Genomic DNA, 23,695 nt, shown 5'->3' on the forward strand with positions numbered 1-23,695 from the left:
AATGAATGTGTTAGTCTTCAAGGTGCCACAAGGCTCTGTGTTGTTGTTACTGTATTCGAATTCGACCTGGCTTCGCTGCGGACGGACAAGAAGCGCTTTTTGAGGTCTCGGCAAGGTTCCTAAGGCGTGGCCCTAAAACACACACACACACACACACACACACACACACACACACACACACACACGGGTTGCTCAAATGGTTTTTATTTACCAAGCCGCCTGCCAGCACCCCCGCCGCCTTCTCTCTCCCCACTCTCTCCCCCCTCGGCGCCCTCCCGTTTCCTTTCTCTTGTCCCCGCTCGACGCCTCCTCCCATTGCGCAAGCGCATAGAGGGCCAAGCAGACGTTCCCTTAGCAACCGCGCCCTGAGCACTGCCGCGGCCCCGCCCGCCGTGCTACAGCCTCAGAGGAGAAAGAGGCGAGGGAACGAACGAGGCAGGCAGGCAGCGCGAGCCGCAGTGTGGGCCTGGCTAGGGTGATGGGGCGCAGGGGCCGCGGGCTTCCACCCCGCTACCGCCATGATGCTGCTGAGCAGGAAGCCGGAGGGTCCCCTCACTGCAGGTAATAACGGCCCCTCCCGGGCGGGGAGGTTAAATGGGTCTCCCTGGGTCTCTACCTCGGATCTTATTCCTCTCCCCCCCCCCCGACTTGGAATGGATCCCTCCACTCCTCGAGGCGAGAGGGCCTTTGGGCCATTCGAAGACTCGGAGAAGGGGGTCCCGCGGGGCTTCTCGCGGAAGAGGACAAGAAGAGAGGCGAAGTATCGATCTGTATTATTGCATATGCAGCCGAACGCACATGCCGCGCTGGCCCCGCTTCCTCGGAGAGAGGCCACGTTGCGCCTGCCTCGTCCACCTTCGTTTTGTGCAACGGGGATTTTGAGGTGGGGCCCCCCGATCGCCTACATTGGGAGGGGAGGCTGTTGGGTTGTTTTACGAAGGAAAAGAGTCTTCCAAGCGATCTCGCGTCCTGCCCTGTGTGTGCGTGCGAGTGTGTGAAATCCACTTCTTTGTTGCTGCTTTTTCCACCCTGTGCCCTTCCGTTAGATCGATTGCGAGGAGTTTAAAATGATAACTCATCCGTTTTAGGTGATCTGGATCCGCAGTATAATGCAGCCGGGGGGGGCATATTGTGGAGGAGGATGGCGGGGGGAATCTAGCACCAGAGAGCGGGATGGTGGGAGAGAAAGAGGCAGACATGAGGTTGCGGCAAGCTTGTTTTGAAGCTAAGGGCCGGCCGGGTGGTTTTTTTTTTTTTTGCAGGGGTCGCGACGAACACGGCACCGTCGGCAAAAATGCTAAAAGCCCGGTCCTGTTGTGGGTTAAGCCTTGTTGCGGGATTGGCCGCAAAGTAAACATGCACACGATTGCAATCGGAGCTTGTGGATTGCATCCAACTAAGTTTTACTCAAGGGTAGACCTACCGGAAATAATGAGCCTGGGTTAGCCATGTTCCTTGTTTTCAATGGGTCTGTTCTTGAGTAGGACTAGCACTGGATTCGGCCCTAGGTGGTGGTGGAGGATGGAGTCGAGAGAGAGAGAAAAATGCGGATGAAGCCTCGGGAAGCGTGTCGGGACCGGTTCCCCAGGAGACCAGGGGGAAACTCCCCATCGCACGAGAGGTTTAAAATGCCAGTCGGGACAAAGCAGCCTGCGTCTGATTTTAAAGGACAAGCTGGCCTTAGTTGGGAGGATTGATGGGGCTGCCTTATGCTTCACCATAGGAAACGACGTCGATTTCAGCCTTTTCTTTCTTTCTAAGGTTCTGTAACAATTGCTTTGTTCAGTCTGGGCAAGTTTAACGCCAGGGAAAGGTTGATCAGTATGGATCTGAAATGGTCTCATGTTTCAGGGCACTTTGTGTGTAAACGCATATCCAAAATACTCTATGACTTTAAGAGACTTAGAAGCAGGCCAGATTCCTTCAAGTCACTGCCAAATTCTGCATAAGGAAGAATTTTTATTTTGACATTTTTCCATTGGCAACTTGGTTGACTTCTTGTTAACTGTTTTCAATTAGGACAAGGAGCATTCCTTTGTTCAGATCAGCAGTACTCCCCATGTAACTATTTTGTTTGTTAGTTTTGCAATCCAAGCTTTAAAAGAAAGGCAATTTCTTTAGTGATCAAGTAAGGCAGGGTGAGGAACCTACTAGGTATTTTTCTTTTCCTTCACACCATTGATTTTTCTGTTTCACTGTTTCTATAGAACACATTTGTTAAAACAGCATCTTCAGGAATAGAATACTGTTTTATAGCTATGCATATATGTCAGTATCAAACTCTGGTCTGTGGCATTTATGTGGGGGGGGGGGTCGACAATAAATGCAGCATTCAAGTGAAAATATAATAATTTGCATAGGCCAAGGATAATTGGTTGGAATATAACTTCTAATTGGAGATCAGTTTAAAACAAAAATGTAGAAAATTAAGATAATACAGTATTTACAGCTCATTCTTTTGCATGTTTGCTTGGAAGCAAGCACTACCGATTTCAGCCTTAGTGTAATGTTGAAGGTGGTGTTTTTACAGTTACCGTACATAGCAATATAATATTTGTAGACAACTGTGTTTGTGACCCAATACACGTATTGATTGTGTAGTAATTTCTTTTTCTGGAACAATTATTCTCCGTCACATTAAGCAGACATTGATTCATAAGTGCTGTGCAACACATTTCCACTTTTACTTAATTTAGAAGGAATTTTATTTACTATTTATTGGCTTATTTTGCAACCTTTAAATAAAGATGTTACAGAATTGTGTGCTCCTCTCAGATAATTTTCTTTAAAACACATTCCTAGCTAAAAGATTTTAAGATTTTCTTGATATTTGTGATAAATGGACCTGGTTTGAGAGTTTGCCCCATAAACAAATCCTAAAGCTAAGTGAACATTTAGCCTAGTGATATGGAACCTGTGGCCCTTCAGATGTTGCTGGACAACAATTCCCATAATCTCTGACTTGGCTATGCTGGCTGGGGACAATGAGCTATGGAGTCCTAAAACATGTTGAGTTTCCAATATCTGATCTAGCTTTAATAAATCGGTTTTTAGCTGTGTTATAGTTGCTGCTTTTTTCTTTCGTTTCTTCATCCTGTGCAAATTTAAATGGCTTACTGAAAAATAAATTATAAATAACGTTTGTATGAATTGATGTTAGTTTTTACTGACCATCTTGTTATTTCCAGCCAGGTTTGGAGATGGCTTGTACGATTCCTACATGAGAATAGATCAGATTAGATATGCAGATCCTACAAATGAAGAATGCACCCCTTCTGGACTTCCATCACTGGGGAGACCTAATGTAAGTAATTTCAGGAATCCTAGATTCTGTCTCCAATGTTGCGAAACATTAATACAGCTGTATCCATGAGGAAGGTCGTAATAAAGCATTTTGTTCTTACTGACTTCCAGGCCCTAGGATATGCTGTTTAGCATGATCTAGAATGTTACTTAATAACTAGGTGCAACTCATGATACTAATGTATGTGTGTTTTATTAATCAGTAACTCATTCTTGTCTTAACAAGTACAGCCTTGTAACTCAGTTTTCTGGGGGTAGTCGCCCCACTGCTGCTCTGCCTGCCTTACTGCTTCTCTTTCCCCCTCCCCTATTGTACCATAGTCCCAGGATGTGCTCATGATGTGGGAGAGGGCCTGGTGACAACAACAGGCATGCCCAGGTAAGGGAACAGAGAGCAGCTTTAATATCTCTTGACAAGAGAGCTAATTAAGAAGTGCCAAAAGCCTGCCTGTCTCTGTGCAGACAGTATACCTAGCACTTTAGAGGTTCTCTGGTCCTTTCTGCAGTGGCGAAAAATATGTTTAAAAGCTGTCTTCTAAATTTTCAAGCTTGTTCTAGACATCCATTTGTATTCCTCAGGGGAAACATCAATATATAAAGTTAGAAATAAACTATTTATTTATTATTTATTGAATTTCTATACTACCTTACACCTAGAGGTCTCAAAATACTATTATTGAATTCATTCTCTTCCAGCTTACATCAGAGTAAAAGTTGCAAGAGCAGCTCTTCTGTGACTTTATTCTTTCAACTGTTAAATAAATCAACTTTCTCTAGGATAAGACAGAAGTAAAATCTGATTAGTGAAGAAGCAAGCCATGGATAGTAGAACTGATACTTGTGTTTGTGCTCTCTTTGTTGGTCAGAAGTGAGAGAGATCACACTATAGGTGCAGCAGTCTGCTGTGTTATCTGGGGAGCTGTGTCTGTTGCATTTATACTTGGCACTTGACACAGGAGTACTAGGACTGCACCTGTGTGTATCTGAATATACTTTAACTTTTATATGCAACTAGGCATTTATAGGGCTGAAATAGTACTTTTGTGTTTATGTATTATGGGTGTTGTTTTTATTTCTTCATATGCTCCCATTAAATAAGGGACACCACTGTTCCCTGTCACTTGAATTCTATTTTTATAGACATGATAGATGTTTTCATCAGAGTTGTATTTCTTTGGAAGCTGGCTGAAGGGGCTCATTTGGGTTGCATCAATTATATCCAGCTGTGGCAATGATCTTAACTGTAAGATGATGTGTAAATACTTTCCAGCAACAGGGGAATTCTATTCTGAGTGAAACCAAAGATTCCCTGCATAGTCTGATCACTGAGAGAAGAAACTGGCATGTACACTTTTAGCATTCTATCATGCCATGATTGCTTATTGGAAACTTGTGGCTAAAAGCCAGAGGGGAGTAATGGATTAGAATGTGACATAGAGATGTGAAAGCAAATGCTTTGGGTCAGATTATGACGGTCATAAACGGTTGTTTGTCGGCTTGTGACACCTAGTAATACTTTTTGCCTTCCCCCTGTCTTGGCAAGTGTGTGTATGTGTGTGCATACACACATATTCAAATCATTTATGAATGCATATAAAAGGGAATACTGTTTTTCTAGGCCATCATTGAATCTTGTGCCCTTTAAAAAAAAAAAATCAAACATCCATGTGCCTGTTCAGATTATTTATGCTGTGTTTTCTTGTAAACCCTTTCAGTCATGGATTTCTTGCTTTTTGTAGTACAGTTCTCTGTGTAGTGGCTTCTTTAAAAAGTATAACTAAAGATTATATTTAAATCTATAAAGGCATTTGCCTTATTAACCCAAGTGAAAGTGAAGAATATTTAAATAGCTTAAATGCTATTTGTATTATCAATGAGGTTTAGGGAGGAAATAAAAAAGTCCAACGTATACAACCAGCATCTGCTTTAAACTTTACCTAAGGTATACATTCCTGAATGTATTCAGTTAACGAAAAGGTTCATACCATGGGTTTTTTTATGGGATTTTGTTTGCTTGTTTTTTGTTTGCCTTTCCCCTCAACCCTCCAAATACTTTCCCATTCTGAGCATGTGTGCAAGGTTTTTTTTCTGTACCATGCGCACATGCAATAAAAACAAAACTTCCAGGAAGTGCCCAACAGTGTAAGACCAAATGTTACTAGCTTTAGTTCTCATGTTTCACAATGAGCAAAATGAAGGCTTGTATTATTTTGTGGGGGACAATATCTGTTTCCATTAAAAATAAAAATGGTACTCAGCTCTAACATAAAAGTGCCATTTTCCTGACTTTGTATAGTTTTTGTGCAAAGAGTGTTAGAGGTCTTGTGCACAACTGCCATGTTACTTTTTAAAAATAATTTAAAAGTCTGATATGTGTATTGCAATTATAATCTCAGAAGTAATCCACCAAAGTTACTGGGTGGAGGTCTACAGAGAATAATTCCTGAACTGTGCATGCCTTTAGCATGTGGCAGTCAGTGGAAATAAATGTTTTTGTTTGGCTATAGGGTCCGCCTGAAACAAAAACTGGCTAGGTTGTGATTAGGTGAGGCGCAAACAGAAGGGGCCACCCACTAAAACATCATACACATGACAAATTGCCCCCAACCCACACAAAAAAATGCAACTGGCTTCCATACTAGTGATGACCACTAATGTATAATAGGGAAATTTTTGCTTACTGGATTTTCCACAGTGAGGGAAATCCAGATTAATTGTAGTACTATGGACTGGAGTTTTGATGCTGAGAAATTTGTATGGACACTTGAGAAACCTATGTGCACAAGCAGCACTGAGTCTACAATAAACTGTCTGGAAATGCCCTTGTCTTCTAATACTGCAGTCTTAGTGCTCTAAGGAGTTAGTCCTATTGTACTTACAGACAGTCCTGAGCATGGTTACTCAGAAGTAAATAGCGCAATATTAAGAGTACAGTGGTGCCTCGCTAGACGAATTTAATTCGTTCCACGGGTCTTTTCTTATAACGAAAAAATTCGTCTAGTGAGTCCCATAGGAATGCATTGAATTTTTTTCGAATTGTTTTTTGCCCATAGGAACACATTAATTGAATTTCAATGCATTCCTATGGGAAACCGCGATTCGCTAGATGAAAACGCATTCGTCTAGCGAAGCAACCTCCGCTCGAAAAATCATTTCGTTAAGCGGAAATTTCGTTAAGCAGGGCGTTCGTTAAGCGAGGCACCACTGTACAAGCAATCTTCCAAGGCTAACCTATATTGGGAGTGTTCAAAAAGCTGATATGAACACCACACCACATGTGTTGTCACTCATTTCTCTTGGCTGCTAACAGCTAGTCTATGGGCTAAGTAAACTATGTAGTCCAGCTCTTGCAAGAGGAAGTGTTGGAAGCAGGGTGACAGGTTACTCTGAAGTCATCTGGTTGGAAATGGAACTTGTAGTTAAAATAGTAATGTGGGTCAGTCTGCCAAAAGTCATCTGATTATTATCCAGCTGGCCATTCTACTGGAGACAGGACTCTTTGCATCCCAGCTGTCTCAGGGAAGTCAGGTTACCAAACATGAACAACAAGATTTGGAATTCTAACCAGGTGTGAAATGTGTTGATGGATGAAAGGGGAGAATGGGAGTTCTTTGCTTTCCAGTTAAGCCAAGGCAAACAATAGGAAAGTGGCTTCTGACACACCACAGTCTAAGCACACTTACGCCAGCTGGAGCACCATAGAATTTGGCATGAATGATCTGTACTGGCAACATTGTACTAACATCAGGGTTATGTTGGCATAATATCACAAAATAACCAGCTTTACCTCTGTTGTGGTGTGACATCCTGCAGATGCAGGGACCAATAAAGGTGGTGTAGGATATGGTGGAAAGAAGCCATCTAAATCATAAACTCTCTCAGACTCTGCTCCTGGCCCCTACGTCAGTTACACTGACATAAAAATGGTGAGCCCATTCAACTCAGTGGAGGGTTGAAACACACTATAACCCTCCTGCTCTGGCCAGAGCTTCACAGACATAGGATGCAGATAACACTGCACTCAATTACACCACACCTACAGCAGCATATAAATCCTGACAGGCACTATAGCTCCAATGACAGCATGGGGCTTTGTTAGGAATATTTGGAGCATGCAAGGGAGAACTTTAGTAATGGGAGCTATGGAGAAAGGGCACTTTACACAAACAGCCTCATCAGCACACCTTTAGGAAGAGCAGGTTGCTAACACCTTCTTGCAGCCCCTATCGGTACTCTGTCTTTAGTCTCCACACACAAACAGCAAGATGCATGTTGATTCTGCTACTATACCTAGGGATGCACACACACCACACAATTAAGCATGGGAAGGGTACCATGCTTCATAGTGGCCCCCCTCACTCCCACCCACCCCACTTCAGTATTGTCTACTGTGTATTGGCTAACCATTCTTCCTCCCTCCACAGCTAGTAGCATTGCCACCCACACAGGAGAGGTAAGTACATGCAGAAAGGGAGGGGGAGGCCAGTGGCCATGAACCCCCACATGAAGGTAAGCTCTCTGTTGATGAATGGCAGGAACTGCACTCTAACCATTGCTTGCCAAACACTCACGATCCCTTTTGCAGTTGGGGGCATGGAGCAGAACTAAACACTGCAACTGCCTACAAGAGATCAGTAAGTATTGTCTTGGTGATCGCAATCCACTCCCCATTGGGGGTTGGGTGAAGGGAGACAGCACTCTCTCACACACACTTGATCAAAAACACCAGGTGAGCATTGTGGTTCAGGAACTATGTGCTGCAGCTGCTGACCATTGTTCTCTACTGTCTGTGTGCCCCTCCCTTGTCGCTCCATAGTCTGACCTTGAACAGAAGCTGTAGCTTCTTACTCCCAGCAGCATTGCAGACCAAGTGAAGCCTTCAGCATTACCAGCCTCAGTAACCTGTATGATTCTGGCTGTTTCTCTGTGGGGTTGCCAAATTTCACTTTTCCCAGTGCATAAGTTGCATTATGGACAGTTGCACACTGTGGTGACAGATGGCACTGCAGAGTAAACTGCACCTGCTATCCTGTTGTCTTATACAACTTTCATAAAAGTCTGGCAACCCCATCCACGTGTCTTGGATGGTGTTTAGTAAAGTGCTTGCCTTTTGTTACAGCTGTCCATTTGTTACTGGAGGTGAGCAGGTTGGGATCATTTCCACACCCCCTGAGTATGTTCTGTCTTCTGCTAGCCTCAGGAAGGGACTTTAAATGTAAAGGGTCTTTGGGGAATTCTTTGCTATCAGGTTTGAAGAGATGCAACATTTCCACCCACTTGCCGTTTTACCTCCAGGTAAAAGGCAGTCTCCTCTGCTCTCACAAGCAGCCTGGTTACCGCCACCGTGATGAATGAGGCAGGCAGTTTGGAGGTGGAGGAGATAATGAGCAGACCTGGGCAAACAAGCATGAGGGATGTTTGACTAGATGGGACCAATGATACAAAAGGCAACCTACGTCATCTGAAAGCCAGGCAATTGACTCATGCAACACTCCTCTGACACTGCACTGTTTTCCAGAGGAAGATTGCATCTTGGTTTTACCCTAGAAGCTCTTGCCTGTGAAATTTGTGCTATTCTGCTGGGTTAGGGCTCATAGAAAGCTGCATCATACTCAGACCATCTAGTTCAGTATTGTCTAAGTGACTCTTCAGGGTTATATATGAAGAAGAGTAGAAGAAGAGTTTGGATTTGCTATCCCGCTTTATCACTACCCGAAGGAGTCTCAAAGTGGCTAACAATCTCCTTTCCCCTCCTCCCCCACAACAGACACCCTGTGAGGTGGGTGGGGCTGAGAGACTTCAGAGAAGTGTGACTAGCCCAAGGTCACCCAGCAGCTGCATGTGGAGGAGCGGAGACACGAACCTGGTTTCCCAGATTACAAGTCTACTGCTCTTAATCACTACACCACACCGGCTTGGAATGGAACCATTCCAAGCCCCATATAGATATGAGAATTGAACCTTTATCATGTAAGCATGCTCACTGTGATAGGACCCTTTCCCTCATGTACCCTCTTTGCCCTGGTATGCACAGCTAGTAGCTCAGGAAGGACACGATGACCACAGTCACATGGAACACTAAACTATATTCTAGTGCTACATGCACAAACCTCTCCAAGCTCAAGTAAAGCATTGAGCTCATGCACTCTCCCTCCTCCTGACACCAAGTTTGTTTTTTGCCAGTAAAGAATCTTGGCTTAGCGTTTTGTACAAACCAAGGATCCTGTTTTAAAACAAACCATGGTTTGTCTCTAAGCAAGCCTCATTAAAGCATGTGTTATGATTCTGGCTTGGTTAGTATGGTTAGTATTTAGTATAATCTGAACAGGGTTGATGCAATGCATCCTCCTGTGGCTAGGTTATCATCTGCTTAGTGGAGTGTACCATGTACGTTCTAGTTCTACCTACTCCCACTTTTGTATCTGACATGCCTGTTGCAGGTACCAGTAAGACATGCAAAAGGTGAGTCTGACCATGTTTCTGCCATCCCCTAGTAGGGCCCACTTCTTTTGTATCCTGGAGCTCTATGCTGTGAACCATGACACTGTTTCTGCTGTCCTGCCCATTCTCTCTTCCATTTTGTATTGGGGAGTCAGAAGGGTGATTTTGTTATAGGATAATATACCCATCTTTTCCCTCTAGAAGGAGTGCTCAAGCAGGCTTACCATATATCTGGTGAACACACACATTTTTTATGCTGCTGTTGCATGTCTCCAACTTTTGATTTAAGAATTGATCTCATTTAAGTTACACTGATACAACAGCAATATAAGTGGTCACAAGTGTATCTGAGACCATATGACTTTGTTTCAATGTGTCATGGCTTAAGGCTGCTAAAAATATAGCATAACTGAAACATCTTGCAAGCTGAAAAAATATATTATTTAAATGTATTGGTGTGAAGGAAGATTACTGCATGGAAATGTTCACAAAATATTTACATGATTAGAATACAGTAGCATTAATTTTGCAGAATTGTGGACTCGAATTTAAGGGGAAATGTCAATGAACTTTAAGTACAGCTCCTGTGGGGTCTGGGGGAAAGAGTATTTTGCCCTAAGAATTCAAACTCTTATCGAGAGTTAATCTTGAATAAATTAACACTATGGGATACAGTCATAACTCGTATTGCAAAAGACGCATGTTGCGTCTTTTCGGCTTGCGAACGCGGCAAAAACTTCCGGGTTTTGCCACGTGCAGAAGCGTTCTACGTGCTTCGCACATGAGTAGAAGCGCTCTATCATGCTCTGCGGTTGCACAGAAGCGCCGCTCTAGTTGTGGGCTTTTCACGGTGTGAACGGCACCCCGGAACGGATCGTGTCCGCAGCTAGAGCTACCGCTGTACAGTTGTATGTAGTTCTGCAAGTGCCTCACCAAAGACTCCTGACCGAGCTTAGCAGTCATGGAATAAGATAAGAGGCCCTCTTGTGGATCAGTAACTGGTTAAGAAACAGGAAGCAGAGAGCAGGAATAAATGGACAGTTCTCCAATGGCAAGATGTATCAAGTAGAGTACCCCCAGGATCAGTATTGTGCTTTTTAATTGGTTCATAAATGATTTAGATTTAGGATGGAGCCAAGTAAGCTGATGATACCAAATTATTCCAGGTGGTAAAAACAATAAGGAACTGTGAAGAGCTCCAAAATACTGTGTAAATAGGCAATAAAATGGCAAATGCAATTAAATGTTTTAAAAAGTGTAAAGTGATGTACACCATATACATGCTCATGGGGTCAGAGCTTGAAGTGACTGAGCAGAAACAAAACATTGGCATAGTGGAGAGCTCAATGAGATGTCAACCCAGTTTGCAGCAGCTGTGAAAAAAGCGACATGTGTTAGGAATGCTTAGAAAATGAATTGAAGATAAAACTGCGAGTATCATAATGCTGTTATACAAATCTGTGGTGCAACTGCACTTGGAATACTGTACACAGTGCTGTACTGTCACTGGATCGGTGGATATGGCTTACCCAAAATGGCCTGGCACACCTAATTGGGACAACAGAATGGAGGATCCCCACCCCTGACGTAGACTAACAATGTCTGTGTACAGTGGTACCTCCAGTTGCGCACGGAATCTGTTCCGGAGCTCCGGTCGGATCCCGAGGTGTGCGTATCCGGAGGTGCCACTTCTAGGCATGCGCGTGGCATGGTTTAGTGCTTCTGCGCATGCGCGCGCGGTGAAACCTAGAAAAATACTTTCGGGTTTGCCACATACGTATCCCAAAGGTGAACGTAAGTAGAGGTACAACTGTACTTCCCAAGTAATCTTAAACAAAGTATTGTTGAAAAGTTATCATAGTTAAATTTTGATACTTTCTTTCGTTGATAGTGTATGATGGGGCCCATTTAGTCCCTGCGCCCCTTTTCTTCAGCGTACAGTAGTCTCATATTTGACAAGTTTGTCAAAATAGATTTTGTTTTGGAAAATGCCTAGCCTTATTCAGAGTACACAGTGCGTGTAATATGTGTGTCTGTTTTCAGGCTTTTCATAATAGAACGTTGGGCTTTTTCTGAAACCTGAAACAGACTTTTCTGTTCTTCATTTTGTAATATATTAAAAGTATTTTTCTAGGTCTTCTGGATTTTTATTGGTTAACTTACTTTGCATAATAATTGTGTTCCAGTAGATGAGATATAGCAGTTAAGCAGAGGGCTAATTTGGCTGCTAATTACAGTCTTAAAACGTGTGTTTTAAGGGGCCCTTGAGCTCCACTATCATGTTTGGATGCCTTTTTGACAGTTCTGAAAACAGAAGCAGACATGCTTTTTATTGTAGCTTGTTCAGGAGAGATGAGAAATGTTACCTGTAGGGCACTGTGCTAAGAAATGGGTGGATGTTAAAAGGATATTAATACTTTATAGGGGATGCGGGTGGCGCTGTGGTCTAAACCACTGAGCCTCGGGCTTGCTGATCAGAAGGTCGGTGGTTCAAATCCCCATGACGGAGTGAGCTCCTGTGCTCGGTCCCTGCTCCTGCCAATCTAGCAGTTCGAAAGCATGAAGTGCAAGTAGATAAATAGGTACTGCTCTGGCGGGAAGGTAAACGGCATTTCTGTGCGCTGCTCTGGTTTGCCAGAAGCGGCTTAGTCATGCTGGTCACATGACCTGGAAGCTGTCTGCAGACAAACGCCAGCTCTCTCAGCCTATAGAGCGAGATGAGTGCCGCAACCCCAGAGTCGTTCACAACTGGACCTAACGGTCAGGGGTACCTTTACTTTTAATACTTTATAGAAGTTGAAATTCTTTGTTATTTCCTTTATCATTTTCCCCACCAGCAGGAAATGACTGAGTAATGGGAACTGGGCAAAGAGTGGCATAGCTGTTTCAATTCTAGTACATTAAATGGTTGCTTGATGTCGGGAGGCCCAGGTCCATACTCAGAGCAGTGCAGAGAAATGAGAGATGGAGCTTTCTCAAGCTAATGTCTTCCTGTGGGAGTTTGTTGCAAGCCTGTGTGTGCGTTGTCACTGTGTTCGTACAAAAGACTAACCATTAGTCCTTGGTTCTTAAAAACCAATCAAACCAAACCCAAATAGTTTTCTAACTTTCTTCTTATCAGCATGACCTCAGTTTATTTCCTTGTAGGATCACTGTCAAAATAGAGAATGTGTTGTGAAACAAAATACTGCCCTAGGAGGTATGAGGCTTAATCATACCATGCATTTCTTTCAGAGCAAGAGAATGGGGAAAGAGCTATGTCATGGAATCAGGTGGTCAGTGGCTGGGAGTTTGCTTTCTTTTGGAAGGGAGGAGGCTTTCCTAGGCAATATAGATAGCCAATACGAAGAAGGATGTAGCAGGGAATTCACCTCAAACATGTATGTCCATTTACATGCTTTGGGAAAATAGTTGTGGAAAACTAACTTGATCATAGTCCTCTGATGTTTGCAAAATATGTGATTTTGATCATGGAAAGGAAGTTAGGTGCTGAGGTTGGGTTTGTAGGGAGAGATGGCATTTCTATGCCAAGTAAGTATGTTTCTGTTTATGGAAAAGTGGTTGTCACTCTATATTAAATTTCTCTCTACAAATCCTGTTTGGTTTTTTGAGCCATTAAAACAATGCTTCTCTGACACTTGCCAAGTTTTATATTTTGGAGCATGAAAGCTGGAAACTTGGGTTTACAGAACACAAAAGCTGAACTCATTCATTTCCAGCTTCCAAGTACTATGGTTAGGCACATTACCCACCATCCTTGGGGCAGAAGGGGCCAAGAATCTTCCTCATTTATTGGTCAGAGGGAAGAATCTGAATCTCTTCACCTTTAAGTGATAGCAGAGTGCCTTTTTCAGACATGTGCCTCTTTGTTATGGTGTGTTAATCCATAGCAAGTATCAGTTTTTAAATGCTATACTTATTTACCATTTTATTTCAAGGAGTTACCTTTTAAATTACAGATAAACATAGTATGCTGTACAAAATTGCAGCTCACTAAGGTTCAATTCCAGTTTGCTTTTCTTATATTGGCTCCTTAATTTTACTGTAAATGAAGAGAAGAATCTGGAATTCATCAGGCAAGCGGTGGATTGGAAAGCAGACATTTCTGGATTTCTTACGGAGTTACAGAGAATTGGTGTCATTTTGAATTATTTGCTGCAAGTGGCCTTCTTATTCAGAATTTTACACTGTCTGTCATTCTTTCTCTGCAGTTCAGCCATAAGCCCAGCGAAGAATGTGTTACTAAAATGCTAATTCTCTGGATCATATTTTCTATGAGTTCCTGGAAAGGTGTGTGCTTCAAAATGTACTGTCTACATTTTCCAGGCAGATATAGCAGTTAAGTAGTAATCAGGAAGAACAGAGAGCTTTATCTCTTAAAACTTCTTTTTCTGAGCCAATGGGATAAACTGTGTATTGGCATTTCAGCGGAAAGATATGCAAGTTATTTTCCATGAGTTGTTATTTTGCTGCTATGTTGGGATGATAGACAGTAACTTGCTATACAGGAAATGGATAGCATCACTCACCAGTTATCTTCAGACTTGTGTATATTTTTTACTGAAATGGAAGTTCTATTTTCAGTTTCAAGGATTGGCTAACTTTATTTTGAGATTAAAGGCTAGAATGGAAAGCAGATGTTTCTGCACTTTCCACAGTTGTACAATACAGCACAGCATCTTGTAACTTCCTTGCAGTGCAGAACTAAAAGCAGTATGAACTTTAAATGTTTCTGTTGCCTCTCTCCTTGGATAGAATTTTAGGTCTACTTTCGTATATTACACTGAAATCTTGTAAAAATGAGAAACTCCTTTATTATGTTTTCTTACCAATTTCAGTTTGCTCTTTTCACTGGGGAAAATATTTAGTCCCTTATTGGCACAGGATAGCAAAAGTTCCTTCCTTGGACAGATGCAAAATGTGTTCAGTTCTGCCTTGGTACACAGCTTCAAATAGTGGATTAGAACTGTGGATAGACATATGAGAGTAGCATGGAGCCCTTGGTAACAAAATTGGAATTCACCCGTTGCCCTGGCCACCATTCCACTTGCCTTTTGAAAAAGCTTCTATCATAACCTGCTTCTGCTTTGCATCCCCTCTGTGTGCCTATTTGTGGTGTTTTGTATTTTTTCATCCTTGTAGTTTGCTTCCTGTGGTTCTAAGATGGCAAATATGCATACTTCAGCTATGACTTGGCTTATGCCAGGGGTTGCCAACCTGGGCCTATGAGCACATTAAAAACTGGGGAAACTGTCAGGGGCACTGCACGCATAGCAGAACCCCCGAGCCCTCACTGCAGCTTATTATGTTGACTACAATGGAATGCTGCTTCAATACCAATTTAAGTGGGGGGTGGGTCCCTGCAGACACCAGGAAAAGCTCTGTAGACTTGTGTGCCCATGAGAAACACATTGGCGACCCCTGGTTTAATGCCAAACTTTCAGCACCTGCCCATATGTCGGGTAGGTGTTGCATAGCTGCTCTTGTGCATGCTATTGCGATTGGTTGCTTCTGAACTAGAACAGAATTCGTATATTTGTACATGCGCCATCTGAAAAGCTTATCTCATTGCTTCTTTGCTTCCCCATTGTTAAAATGAGAACTGAAACTAAAGATTTTCTTTGTTTCATCCTAACAGGTAACTACTAACCCAATCACAATGAAGGACCATCCTCTGACAGGGAGCCAAGTCAAAGTGGAGCAGTTATTTGAAGACTCTGGCAACAGAAGAAGCAGTACTCTCCAGTCTTCAGGAGTAAATGGCTCTGAGAGGCCTTTTCCAACTCCAGCAAAAGACAAAAGCGTTGATAGCATAAGTACCAACAAAAATAGTGGCAGCTTGACAAAAGCACACAAAACCGGAAGTCAGTCCCCAGAACAAGCACTGAAGCAATACAAACAGCAGTTGTCAGTCTATGAGCAGCATGAAATACTGAACTTTCCTGAAATTTATTTTGTAGGTGCAAATGCAAAGAAAAGGCAAGGAGTCATTGGAGGTCCAAACAATAGTGGATATGATGATGAACAAGGCAGCTACATTCACGTGCCTCACGACCATCTTGCCTACCGATATGAAGTACTAAAAATAATTGGAAAAGGCAGTTTTGGCCAAGTAGCTAAAGTTTATGACCACAAAAACCACCAGCATTTGGCCTTAAAGATGGTACGTAATGAAAAGAGGTTTCACCGGCAAGCAGCAGAAGAAATACGGATCTTGGAGCATCTCAAAAAACAGGATAAAACTGGCGGCATGAATGTTATTCACATGCTGGAGAGTTTTACCTTTAGGAATCACATATGTATGACCTTTGAACTCCTGAGTATGAATCTCTATGAGCTGATCAAAAGAAACAAATTTCAAGGCTTCAGTGTGCAGCTGGTACGAAAGTTTGCCCACTCTATACTGCAATGTTTGGAGGCTCTTTATAAAAACAAAATCATACATTGTGACTTGAAACCTGAAAATATTCTTCTAAAACAACAAGGGCGGAGTGGAATCAAAGTGATTGATTTTGGATCCAGCTGTTTTGAGCACCAAAGAGTCTACACTTACATACAGTCTCGATTCTACAGAGCCCCAGAAGTCATTTTGGGAAGCCGTTATGGGATGCCCATAGATATGTGGAGTTTTGGCTGTATTCTTGTGGAACTGTTGACTGGTTACCCTCTCTTTCCTGGGGAGGATGAAGGCGATCAGCTAGCTTGTATGATGGAGCTCCTTGGAATGCCCCCACAGAAGCTGCTGGACCAGTCCAAGCGAGCCAAAAACTTCATCAATTCAAAAGGCCATCCTCGTTACTGCACTGTAACGACACAGGCAGATGGGAAAATGACTCTTAATGGCAGCAGATCACGTAGGGGGAAAATGCGTGGTGCTCCAGGCAACAAGGACTGGGTCACAGCATTAAAAGGCTGTGATGACCCCCTGTTTATAGAATTCCTGAAAGAATGTCTTAATTGGGATCCTTCTGCACGGATGACTCCTACCCAAGCTTTGAAACATCCTTGGATTTGTAAACGAGTACCTAAGCCACCCTGCATGGATAAAACATCAGGCAAACGGATTGCTCATTATACAAGCTCTTTCCCAGGGATAGGTTCCAGATTACCCCCAGTTGTTGGGGTAGCCAACAAACTACGAGCTAATCTAATGTCTGACTCAAATGCCAATATACCTCTATGCACTGTGCTACCAAAATTGGTCAGCTAATAGAGAATTACATATTCCCAGAGTACATATGCTGTGTTTTTAATTATATCCTCGAAATATAAAAAGATAACAGAATGCGCAGAGGTCTTGAAAAAAAAGAGAGAAAAGAAATGGATTTTTATTGAACACTAAATCTTGTATAAACACCCCCCCCCCCGAATCAAAACATAAGCATTTTAAGGGCTATGATTGTTTTATCAAGTTGTTTCAGCTAGAATGTGGTGCTTGTTACATCACTTTTGATAGGTCAGCACATTTGTTTTGTTCAGTGAAGTTACGCACTGTGTAACAGATGGATTTTATAGCACTGTTGTAATAAAACTCAAAAACCACTGCTCATGCGGACAGTCTCACTTAGCAGACAGTTTGCTGCAAACCACTTCAATAATAAATAAACTATGCATTTAATTAGCCACAAGTGAATACATCAAAGAATGATGGTCAAAAAGCACAATATTTTAATATCTATTGGTTGCTGATGTTGTAGTAATTTCAATGTACTGAGTGCCAGACTTTGGTGTTTTTTTCTTTGCCAGGAGCCCTTCTTAAATTTGCTTGCAGTCTGTGGCAATAAAACACTCCTAAGAAGAGTGGGTGCTGTCCTAAGGCTACGAAGATACAGGTCTTGGGACTCTAGGTATAATGTGCTTGGTTCCTTTCCCTCATCCATCCATCATGCAAAATTGACTGAACTAATCTTTATAATTTAGCATTTGTTTGTGGAGGTAGAAATGTCTCCTTGCCTTTTAGTGTCATTATTTCCCCGAAGGGTGGTTCTGTTAGTGTCTTGCAGCAAAAACAACAAGAGTCTCATGGTAACGTAAAGACTACACCTAATTTATTGTGGCATATGGTTTCGTGGATTGCAGTCCACCTCATCTGAATGAAGTGCAGTCTAGTCCATGAAAACTTTTGCCATAAAAATCTTTCAGGTGTCACGACACTCTGTTCTTTCAAAGTAAGCTGCTCTTAATTTTAGTGAATTAGTTCAAGGACAAACTGTTTTAAAGCAAGTGCAGTTTCCAAGAGGTTGGGGCAAGGTTAAAATGCCAGTAATTAAAAGTTCATTGTGGAAGTGGGTTCCTGCCCTTGAGCGATTTGCATAATCTGATTGAGGGTTCAGAAGTTTTGTACAGTAAAATGTAATGAGATGTAGCAGTGTCTGATTACTGGAAAATAAAAGGTGGAAGATGTGTATTAATGGTTAAGATAGAGAGAAGTTTGCTTCTGAGTTTAAACCTCCAAACTTACATTATTTGGCAGTCACACACTTGTTAAGTTTCACAGCAGTTTTACATATACCTGAGGCACATTTTACAAGCAGTACAAGTTTAACAGATTTACTCTGACTGAAAAAAGTCTCCCAGCCAAAGGTGTTGTTAGTGTGAACTTGTGTCAGATGTTGATCAATCAGTTAAGTCAATGAGTATTTTCGCTCAGGGTGGAATCCAGCATTGTATGACCAGGCTTACCTTTCTCCACCCTAGAGCCATCCACCGAAAATCTTTTCTGTGGAATTGGGGAAACTTTCAGAACTCGTTTGGGGAGGCTACAAGCGGAGGGGAGGAAGGGATACCTATTTCACTTGTGCACCAATAGTGTTGGAACCAGTCCTGTTTCTGCATTTTATCATTTGTTGACCCATTCTGTGAGGTTGTTAATACTTGATAGGAAAAGAGCCAGTCACCAACAGGCCAATATGCATTATAACAAATATTACACACAGGATACAATAACAGCATTTTTTCTATTCTCCAAATACATTATCTACTTTTAAATTAAGATTGTCTTTATCTGTAATGTATATTCCAAATTGCATTTGAATTATTCTTATTATTGGAGTTATTTGTACGCTCTCAGAATACTCCTTCCCCACTTGGGCTCAGATTTTTAAGAATTTGCATTCAGTACCTGAAAGCCATGCTGCACCTATACACAACCTGCCCTGATTCAAATTAAAAACCCTATGTATAAGTCAACTGGGCTGTACTATGATCCATATATCCACATGGGATTCTTATTTGAAATGGAATTTTTAAACCTGCAAATACAACAGTAGCAATGGTCACGATGCCAATAAGTCCTCAAGATGGTTTATAGGTAAAAGGCTACTGTAGTATCTCAGTCCTTGGCAGCAGAGATTATGAGTGGAGGGAAAAAAAGACTGCAATAATTTAGTTGAAATAAGCAAATAGGTCATTAATATTGCAGGTAAGGAAACAACAGCCAGAGAAGAAGAGCAGTCTTCTATTAGACACTTTTCTTTGGCATATGGTTCAGTTGCATGCCAGAGCTCAGAGTAACAGTCATCTAACTATCATTTTTCTTTTGCCATCCTTTCTGTGAAGACAGGCAGACTTAAACTTCTCTCAAAGGTATCTAGAAGCTGTTTAAATTTCGTGTAGCTTTATCTACAATGGCAGTGAATATTTTGTTCGTATTTCAGTGATCCTAATTCACCTGTGCTTTAAAATTACCAGGAGTGAAACAGAGGCAACTTCAGGAACTGGAATCAATTATCAATAAAGCCTTTTTATTACCCTTTAGGCTTAGTAATTGTAAACAACTCCCCCCCCCCTGGAATAGTCTTCAGAAAGTCTTTAAATTAAACTGTGGGTCTTTTTAAACTAACACCCTGTCCCCTCCCCCTTTTTGACTGAAATGGCTCATGTATGATGATCTCAGCAACATCTCTACTAATCCCAGGAGGACAAGCAAAAAGCTGAGTGCGCACCCAGACCTTTGTACTGAGAGATCAGCTGAAAAGTTCACTTCTCTAGAATAGAGTAATAGCATTGTAAAAACTAAGAGCTTAAATATATCGAACAATTTGCACTACTTAGTTATTATAGTTACACTGTGTCAAGCATAAAGTGCATGCTTTCCCTAAAAAAGTTGTGTGGTTTTTTTGTTAATTTTGTTCTAGACTTGTTTGGCCTCCTACCAGCCCCATTGGTAAAGGAGATCAATCACTTTGCAAACATTCGATTTAGTTTTTAAATCTGTAATTAGTGATTTCCTAAATCAAGCAGGAGAAGGGATTCAGTAGGCTACAAGGCCTCTACCAACACATGATTCTATGACTAAGAATACGTTCCAGATTGTTAATAAAAACAAATTTCTCTCTGCCGGCAGCCCTCCATTTACGTGTATCCAATATGCATGTGATCGTGTATATGTGCATCACACCGAACCCGGAAGTGACCCAGACACGTCCTATAGACATTACTGAAATGTCACTAAAAGGGCGCTGAGGGTTGTTTGCAGGCTTTTCCAATGGGTTTCAATTAAACACAAACGGGGGGCTGCCTGTACTAATATATGTGCTATGTTGGATAGAGCTGTATTCCTGAATTAAAGCAGCAGCAGCAACAACAACATATAGGCAATTAACTACAGTACCTTTTCAAATGGGATAACTGATTTAAAATACTTTTTAATGTATGGTCTGACTTCTTCCACAAATTTCAGCCCTATAAAAGAACTCTAGCCTGAGAGTGTTAATAACATTGGAAAGATTTATTCCCGCCATGTAATGCAATTACCGTAAGTGAGAACACTTGCCTAGGTTAGTACAAGATTCCACTGATGCTAGCCAATATTGTGTACTGTCTCTTTCAACCTCCGTTATAAAATGAGAAGTATCTTAAATCACTGGAATAGTCAAATGCTCTTGGAAAATGATGTTTGCAGATATTTGGATGTAATCATTTTTACTGCTAAGACATCTATTAATATTAGAACTATGTAAGAGGTTCATTAGTAAATACGGTATGCACTGCTAAAACTACAATTTAATGTTCCCACTTCTTATCTGTTGTGCCATGCTTTACCATCCTGCATCCATTTCCATGCAATACTGCTCAAGGGGCAGTATCCATCTCCATAATTTCAAGGATTTTCACTTGCACAATGGAATTCCACCCCCTCCATGTACGTAAACCACACCCTCCCCAAAATGCTTCCAGAACAGATTTAAGGGGCACACAGGAGAAGGAGAGGGTGGGAGTTACATTGTGCAAGCAGAAATCCTTGTGCTGATGGAACTGAGGGAGTTAGTGCTACACTGGATGCCATGCAAGGTTTCCAGTATGTTAAAATCTGTCTAGAATACTTGAGTTAGTTTTGAAAGTTGTTGCTTCTTTAACAAGGTGAGCAATGCAGTGAATGTTGACCTGCATGATAGATTTATCTCTGTGTGGAGGAACACTTTGGAAATGTCCAGTTCTTAACTTTATAAAGTGAAAATGAAAAATATTTCCTAAAACTGTAATTAATGTATTCTTTTTGAAAGTAGTTTTCTTTTGCTAAAGGCTGTGTGTACTTCCAAAGAAAAAAGTTAAAACCAAAACAATTTGCTCTTACTATTTTGCAGTTAGATAGTGAAATCAAAATCCATCAAAAGGAACCAACATCCACTACTTTGTAAGAAATACCCTGTACTGTAGTCTAAATCTGATTTCCCAACATGTGTCATGACCTGGAGTTAAATCCTGTGCAAATGGCTTGTGGGCTTTAGAAGTAAACCCAAAATAATTATTGCTTTTGGTTCTTAACAGGTATGATGATATCTCTTACACCGTTTTGTTGTGTTGTGTTGACATAACTGAATGTCGGAAAGGCTCAAGTCTTACAAATAACACTTGGGAACAACTCTCTGGGCAGCTGGTGGCAGATCTGTAGTAGTGACCATTACAGCTTGCCTCATGCATAGGTGCTGCTTTCAGCAAATAGTCATTCAAAACACCTGCCTATCTGAGCACCTTATGGTGAAGTGTTGCTTGATCATCTGCTCGGATTAATTAATCATTTAGCTGATGGTGAAATGAAGTTTGCTTTGTCAAAATTTGTCCAGTACTTTTGTGCTGAAGAAACAGAATTCTGAGTGGGTGTGAAACCCATTTGCAGCTGATGTCACACAGTTGCTTGTGCAAAAAGAACAACTCATTGAACTGTCATATGATAGGACCCTCAAAGATAAATTCTCAGAAGTGAGTTTATCAGATTTTTGGCTTCATGTTACCAAAATTGCTCAGTTACCACTGAGTATCCTGAGCTTACGGATTAAGTGATGCCTGCGATGCTGCCATTTGGTAGTACATAACTTTGTAAGACAAGCTTTTCAGCAGTGATTGCTCTGAAGATGAAATACAGTAGCGGGCTACGTATCAGTAATGATCTGAAGCTACGTCTGACAACCAGCAAACCCTGCACTGACCTACTCATTGGCAAAATGCAGGCTCTGACATCCTGATTCTTGCCAAAATGGACTTAACATCAATAAAACGATTTAAAATCCTCATACTTCCATTTTATCTAACACTGCTTATGTAGCTATGTATTCGCAATAAATTTTTTGTAGCTTATGAAGAAATAACCTACAATCAGACGTTTGGTGTTTACATTCCCAAAAACAAAACTGAATAACCTCGTAGGTACTATAAATATTTCCACAAATTCCAGTAAATTTGGGGTTCTGGGGCAACATACCAAAAAGGCTGGGAACCACTGGTTCAGATGGTCCGTAGATGAAGCAACAAATGAATAGGAGTAAAATTTTAGCTAGTTTTGTCCCTAGCACCATGCCTTTTTAATGAATTTACTATGCCACATGAGTGATGGGTCAGAGAGGTTATCAGTCACTTATGACACATGCATCAAGGTGTCCCGTTTACTCCCATGAACACATTTTATAGCTACTGGTATCCCTCAGTGTTGTGACTATTGCTTGTAAGTATCCCTGAAGCTAATAGATCATGCAAGCACTGCCATATATAGTGTACTATAATTGTTTGTGCACATGAGTGTAGATAGATACAAACATCTACAGAAGGTAATCTTCATGTTTAAACTCTTGGGTTGATGTATGTGTCTTGGAACTTGTTTCTAGATCTTCACATCTCCACTCATTTGAGTTCACATGTAATAGGCCACCCTTCTTCCTCCATCATATTACGGCCATCAACATCTGTGGTACTCTTGAGTGAGTTTGTGTTGTCCTCTTTGACCCATTAAAGAAAGTGTTGTACATTAAAGAAAACGTGCTATGATTTCACCCTGTGGTTGTTGAACGTGAGCTCTAGTCATTAGTGTCATGGAACTGGACATCTTAGAATCTTGCCATAGCATTCTTCTGCTGTCAGTCTTCAAATATAACTCACAGAAACCCAGACTGGACTGGAAATGAAAACCCAGCACAAATCACTTAACACTGATTTTCTTTGAATCCAAGCCTGTGCTTCTGTACAGTAGGTTACCCAATTAGATAGTTGCATAGTTTGGAGCTGAAGTTACAGGCTGTAAAAAGCCCGCCTTCACAGCTGCGAAATACAAGATGATATGCTCAAGAGATTTTGTGCAGAAGCAGTTAATCTTCATGAAGTCAGTCTACCAATAAGTAGCCAATGTAACCTCTCTGGAGGAAATGCATTCATTTTATGCTTAAGGGTACTTTCAAACATGCATTCCTGGGTAGAAATGGGAAATAGAGCACCTGTGTTTGGAAACAGATATTTTCTTGGGGGGGGGGAGGAGAAAGAAATAAGATATCGGAAGGGCCCTCCATCCCATGGGGGATAGAGTTCCTTTGTTGCATTGCAGTTCTTTATCTTATCTTTGATTGGTAAGGCTCTCCTTCAGGTAGTGAACCTGAAGAAGTAGGGACACATCATTCTGTTCAGCTTTGATCTTTCTCCTGAGCCATCCTTGACTTTTTTCACTGGAGGCAGAGATGGATTTATT

General features: G+C 41.6%; 1 protein-coding gene across 14 annotated transcripts; it reads left to right on the forward strand.

Moving 5' to 3' along the window:
• Window positions 1-405: 405 nt before the first annotated feature.
• On the forward strand, window positions 406-18,303 carry DYRK3 (dual specificity tyrosine phosphorylation regulated kinase 3). Of its 14 annotated transcripts, none has more exons than XM_060277132.2 (5): window positions 406-561; window positions 3,189-3,304; window positions 3,625-3,682; window positions 13,956-14,034; window positions 15,383-18,303. In XM_060277132.2, exon 5 carries the CDS (start codon window positions 15,404-15,406, stop codon window positions 16,952-16,954), a length of 1,551 nt encoding a protein of 516 aa, XP_060133115.1. In that variant the 5' UTR covers window positions 406-561; window positions 3,189-3,304; window positions 3,625-3,682; window positions 13,956-14,034; window positions 15,383-15,403; the 3' UTR covers window positions 16,955-18,303. The 14 variants fall into 14 exon arrangements, with proteins under 14 accessions (XP_060133115.1, XP_088530472.1, XP_088530476.1 ...); XM_088674346.1 differs by lacking the exon at window positions 3,625-3,682 and adding an exon at window positions 7,889-8,032; XM_088674350.1 differs by having other exon boundaries at window positions 3,193-3,304.
• The last annotated feature ends 5,392 nt before the right edge of the window (window positions 18,304-23,695 follow it).

Source organism: Zootoca vivipara, chromosome 7 (genome assembly GCF_965207765.1).
Source record: "Zootoca vivipara chromosome 7, rZooViv2.hap1.1, whole genome shotgun sequence".
Taxonomy (NCBI): Eukaryota; Metazoa; Chordata; class Lepidosauria; order Squamata; family Lacertidae; genus Zootoca; species Zootoca vivipara.